Source organism: Ranitomeya variabilis, chromosome 8 (assembly GCF_051348905.1).
Source record: "Ranitomeya variabilis isolate aRanVar5 chromosome 8, aRanVar5.hap1, whole genome shotgun sequence".
Lineage (NCBI taxonomy): Eukaryota > Metazoa > Chordata > Amphibia > Anura > Dendrobatidae > Ranitomeya > Ranitomeya variabilis.
In genome coordinates, this window is record NC_135239.1 from 18,309,633 (window position 1) to 18,315,632 (window position 6,000).

The following is a 6,000-nucleotide window of genomic DNA, read 5'->3' on the forward strand; positions in this document are numbered from 1 at the left end:
GACTAAAAAAGGCTACTTTTTTTAAGAGCACGCATGGTTTTCTCATCCTGGACAATTTCACCGTTTTTAGATCATATCAATTTGGGGATCGGGAACAGACTGCACTTGTGCATTAGAGTAATGGACGCCGTACACGTTGGATAAAGGTGTATGGTGGGCTCCTAACAGATTGTCAGGGCAGATGAGGATCACCTGAGCTTTTTTTTTGTGCCTTACTCTGCACATGTGAATGAGGGATTTGGGCGAGATGGTTGTCACCCCTATGATCATTAAATTCTGCACAGCAAATGGTAATAATTCGGCAATGACCCACAGACAACGACCATAATGGGGAGAAGAATCTGGTGTAACCTGAGTGAGTGTTTGTACCTTTAAGCATTGCACGTCTCATGTACAACGCTGTTATTTCCGCTCAGGGCATGGCTTACTTGGGCTCCTGTCAGTACGTCCATCGTGATTTGGCAGCAAGAAACGTTCTGGTAGAAAATGAGCACAGGGTGAAGATTGGAGATTTTGGATTAACCAAAGCAATTGAAACTGACAAGGAGTATTACACGGTGAAGGACGACCTGGACAGTCCGGTGTTCTGGTAATTACACAATCGCTACAATATGTCTATCTGAGATTAAACCTCAGGTGAACACGGGAGGTCCTAGAAGTGTCAGACTACATGAGACCCTTGTGTTACAGGTACGCCCCCGAATGTTTGCTGCACAGCAAGTTCTACATCGCCTCCGATGTCTGGTCCTTCGGTGTTACCCTGTATGAAATCCTCACCTACTGCAATGCGGAGTACAGTCCAATGGCGGTAATGTTTAGTGTCACTTAATATGCACAAATAACAAAATGTTGCCACCTTTATAATGAGGATTGTCTTGATTCTTAATAGACTTTTCTGAAAATGATCGGACATACTCAAGGCCAGATGACAGTCACACGTCTCATCAGGGTTTTGGAAGAAGGAAGTCGCCTACCGTGCCCTAAAAACTGCTCCAATGAGGTAAGGGAGTTGGACGTCTGCTTGGCAAGTTGTGATGTGACCAGAAGTTTATAGTTTCCCACCTTCTCTGTACATTTTGTATATCTACAGCCTGACGCTCCTCCAGATCACAGAAATGAGCTGGCACTACATACAGCGGATGAGATATCTGCACTCTCATGCTCGGGGGCATATTATGGCTTTGTACAACTTCTGAATACAGAGACTTCGATGGGTTCTTACTCCACATGCTGCCAGTTGATGCCAGAGGCTGCTTCATTTTGAAGTTATCCTCTTTGCTTCTAAGGCAAAAATAAATCTGTAATGCCGGGGTCGCACTAGTGAATCACATCCAATGTGAGAGTATAGGATGCGATATGATAATGACCTTCAGCTCCTGCTCTGCTGCGAGTGTGATCCGAGTGCTCTGTGCTCGTTCATGAGAGAATCGGAGCCTCAGTGCGGAGGAGGCTGAGATATTCCTCCATCTCTTCTGCTGCCGGCGTCAGCGGGAATTGCACTGCACTGCACTGCACTCGGGTGATATCGGAGTGCAGTGCGATGTTTCACTCGCACCCATAGACTTCAGCATGCTACTTTTTTTTTTCCTTGTCCAATCAGAGTAGGGAAAAAACTAAATTCAGAACAAAACCATAGGATTAAATTGCTATGAATGCAATCTGATTTTTAATCGAATTGCATTTGTCTGATTTAATTGCAAATGAGTGCTTGTTACAGTGTAGGGGATGAAAGTCTGGTTCCAAAAAAAAAAAAACAGAAAAAAAAACTTATGATAGTGCCATGCTGGGTCTTGGCGAGGGTGGAAGCTTTCTTTCTGCTTTTGTATGGTCTTTGTTGGCAGGTGATGAAGGGGGCTGTCTGTCTTCGTTTAGTAGCCAAGTCAGCCCCCTTTCTGCAATGCTTTGGCATTTTTGCATCATCTATGGTGGAGCTTGCGTTTGTGGAACTGGACTGTAAAGAGCGGCATATAACTTTGCGGAATATAGCTTTGCTCCAGGACTCGCTGGGCTTCTGAGCGCCCTCCATCTGCATATTGATGCTGGACAATGGGTGCAGTGACACTTGGCGATTGTCTATTGTATTTCCTAATACAGAAATGTCATTCTCCGTAATAAGCGGGAAAAATAAACTTTTTTTTAATTAGATGTGGCAAAAGGTTTAGTTTTCCTTGAACTTTATTTTTCCCTCCAGGTTTATCAGCTGATGCTGAAGTGCTGGGAGCAAAACCCAAGTCATCGTGATTCCTTCCAGTCCTTAATCCAAGGCTTCACAGATCTGATCAGTAGGATGTAACGCGGGCGGAGGATAGAACGACTACAATTGCTCCCATGGATGCATATTCTATATCCAGGATGTCAGTCTTCCTCTGGGGGACTATGGCCCCCGATGGAGTGTTACCGGTGCACAATGACAGACTCCATCACTGTACGAGTCGTGTGCCAAGATTATCACATGTACCATATGCACACAACAGCCTCTTATAATCAACATACATACTGGGCTACTGTGGACTCAACCTACGATTCTGTGGATTCTCAGGATTTGTGTTTTTACCCATTTTGGATCTTTTTGCACTGCTGCTTCAGCTTAAGTGGACAAATTATTTTTTTTTTTTTTTTTTTTTATAAAAGGTGTGGATTCTGGGGAACTTTATCATCACAGTGTAGTTCCTCATTTGAAGAGTTTCACCTCTTCTAGTGATACAGGGTCTGTTTTAGCTTAACCCCTGGGGGTGGCTTTTTGGTCACTTATCAGTCTACACTGTAAATTTAGTGTGTATTTATTCACCTCCATGCATTGAAGCCAGTGCTGGACTGTAGCGTTATAGGTGTTCGTAACATATTGCAAATCTCTTATTAGCAAGCTGCTGTCTCTGTTTGGTCATTTTCTGCATTACATGCATTACAAGTAGTAAAACATTGAGGTGGCAGCAGAATAACATTCCAGTTCCCTGCAGCTGCCACTAGGGGGAGCTAATTGCACTAACGGCATAGACTATGCGCCATCTTGTGGTTACTGTAAGGAACTGCATTCACATGTACCATAGTTTGAATGGAAAGATCGCGTGTATGCACTGTGGAGTCCCAGGATGATACATACACAGTAGTGCTGTACTCCCATGAGATTACAAGGCCTGTGTGGCCTGGGTTTACAGAACCTGAGCACTTGCTACCCCCATCTCTAATTGGTCTCACAACTGAGAAATTGTATTTTCCAGAAGTCAATTTTACGCTGCTGTTGGTTTGATCTGACTCCCTGTACATAAAGCTAGCCAGTAAGGATCTTTCCATTAACTACAGACATTTCCCTTCTCATACCAGTCTTATAAATCAGAGATTCTTGCTGCCACAGCTGCAATTTTTCCTATCAGTAACTGCATTGACCCCATGCAGATATCCTGCTGCCTCCTATAGACACGGCCTAGTGAGCTGCTTGTATCACTAGAGGACCAGTCCTCCCTGTTTACAGTCCGGTAAGTCATTGCCATCTTTTCAATAAGCCTCCTTACACCCGACAATTGTGATGGATCACAGCCGTATCTCAGTGTGTTCTGCGGTTAGTAAGAGCTTTTTTTATTTTTAATCTCCACAAGTTTGATGCATTTAAAGTCTGCATATGTTTTTTTTTTTAATAGGCTATAGGACAAAAAAAAAGCATAACATGAAATTTATAGTTTATAAAAGGCAATTAAAGCTTAAGGGCTGGACTCATATGTGCAGGGGTTTTTTTAAGCCATAGGTGCTGATTCCAAAAGACTGGCATAGCACTCTCATGCCACACCAGTCTCCCTGGAGTAGAAGTTGCAAATTCATTAAGAGGTACACGCCACACAATTAATTCAGTGCCTCTTCTGAAGGGCGTGCGCCGCACCAAAATACTACTCCAGTCAAGGACGGGACAAGCATTTCTGGAATATACAGTGCCTTGCGAAAGCCCTGGAACTTTACCTGTTCCCACATATCATGCTTCAAACAAAGATACCAAATGTAAATTTTTAGTGAAAAATCAACAACACGTGGAACATAATTGTGAGGTTGAACGAAATGTATTAGTTATTTTAAATTTTTGTGGAAACTCAAAAACTGAAAATATTATTCGGCCCCTTTAACCTAATACTTTGTTGCACCACCTTTTGCTGCGATTACAAGTCGCTTGGGGTTTGTTTCTCTCAGTTTTGTACATCGAGAGACTGAAATTCTTGCCCATTCTTCCTTGGCAAACAGCTCGAGCTCAGTGAGGTTTGATGGAGATTGTTTGTGAACAGCAGTTTTCAGCTCTTTCCACGGATTCTTGATTGGACGGAGGTCTGGACTTTGACTTGGCCATTCTAACACCTGGATACGTTTATTTGTGAACCATCCCATTGTAGATTTTGCTTTATGTTTGGGATCATTGTCTTGTTGGAAGACAAATCTTCGTCTCAGTCTCAGGTCTTTTGCAGACTCCAACAGGTTTTCTTCAAGAATGGTCCTGTATTTGGCTCCATCCATCTTCCCATCAATTTTAACCATCTTCCCTGTCCCTGCTGAAGAAAAGCAGGCCCAAACCATGATGCTGCCACCACCATGTTTGACAGTGGGGATGGTGTGTTCAGGGTGATGAGCTGTGTTGCCTTTACGCCTAACATATCGTTTGGTATTGTTGCCAAAAAGTTCGATTTTGGTTTCATCTGACCAGAGCACCTTCTTCCACGTGTTTGGTGTCCTTTCATGTCAATATGATAGCTTGCACAGTGCTCCTTGGGATGTTTAAAGTTTGGGAAATCATTTTGTATCCAAATCCGGCTTTAAACTTCTCCACACCAGTATCACGGACCTGCCTGTTATGTTCCTTGGTCTTCATGATGCTCTCTGTGCTTCAAACAGAACCCTGAGACTATCACAGAGCCGGCGCATTTATACGGAGACTGGATTACACACAGGTGGATTATATTTATCATCATTAGGCATTTAGGACAACATTGGATCATTCAGAGATCCACAATGAACTTCTGAAGGGAGTTTGCTGCACTGAAAGGGGCCGGATAATATTGCACGCCCCACTTCTGAGTTTTTGATTTTCAACAAAAATTTAAAATAACCAATAAATTTCGTTCAACTTCACAATTGTGTTCCACTTGTTGATTCTTCACCAAAAATTTACATTTGGGGTTCGTTTGGGGGGAAAACTTTGTATTGAAAACAAGAATGTAACATGTCAATTGCAATGTTATTCTTAATAAAAATTTGAGTTAAAAAAAAATAAATTTACATTTGGTATCTTTATTAGTGAGGAGTATACACGTTGCTCGGGTTTTCCCAAGCATGCTCGGAGGTCTTCGAGTATTTATAACTGCTCGGAGATTAAGTTTTCATCGCCTCACCAGCCTGATTTACAGCTATTAGACAGCTTGATTACATGTGGGGATTCCCTAGCAACCAGGCAACCCCCACATGTACTCAGCCTGGCTAATAGCTGTAAATCATTCAGCTGCCGTGATGAAAACTAAATCTCCGAACACTAACAAATACTCAGAGGTCACCCGAGCAACGAGTACACTCGCTCATCACTAATCTTTATGTTTGAAGCATGATATGTGGGAAAAGGTTGAAAAGTTCCAGGGAGCCAAATACTTTCACAAGGCACTGTAAAACCCTAATACCTTTGTTGGGCAGTTGTTACCTATTGCAGCAGAGATGATTCCCCCTGGCATGAAAACACAAAGTTTTACACAACAAAATTTGTGACTTCTCAAAGCTTTTACAACAGTTTTCTGGTGAAATTACTTTGGTAAATTGGGGCCCATTAGGAAGAAATGGGAATGTATACTGCTCATGCTCGAGTATTAGATAAGTAAATCCAGTATAAGGGCACATTCACAGCTTATTTATTTTTTTCCCTGCTTTTGTTAATTCATTAGTCAAATTTGGTGCATTTTTGTACATCAGAAATGTCCCAAGCTTTGACACTGTGCTGCTTTTCCCATGTGCACTATAGACCACATTTTCCTAGTGCAATGA

General features: G+C 42.4%; 1 protein-coding gene across 2 annotated transcripts in view; it reads left to right on the forward strand.

Moving 5' to 3' along the window:
* Positions 1-2,615, forward strand: part of JAK1 (Janus kinase 1) — a 100,487-nt gene extending 97,872 nt beyond the window's left edge. For both annotated transcript variants that reach the window (XM_077278214.1, XM_077278213.1), the window contains exons 22-25: positions 417-589; positions 691-808; positions 890-1,000; positions 2,192-2,615. In XM_077278214.1, the coding sequence (XP_077134329.1) occupies positions 417-589; positions 691-808; positions 890-1,000; positions 2,192-2,293 (504 nt within the window). In that variant the 3' untranslated portion in view covers positions 2,294-2,615. The remainder of the gene's footprint in view (positions 1-416; positions 590-690; positions 809-889; positions 1,001-2,191) is intronic.
* The last annotated feature ends 3,385 nt before the right edge of the window (positions 2,616-6,000 follow it).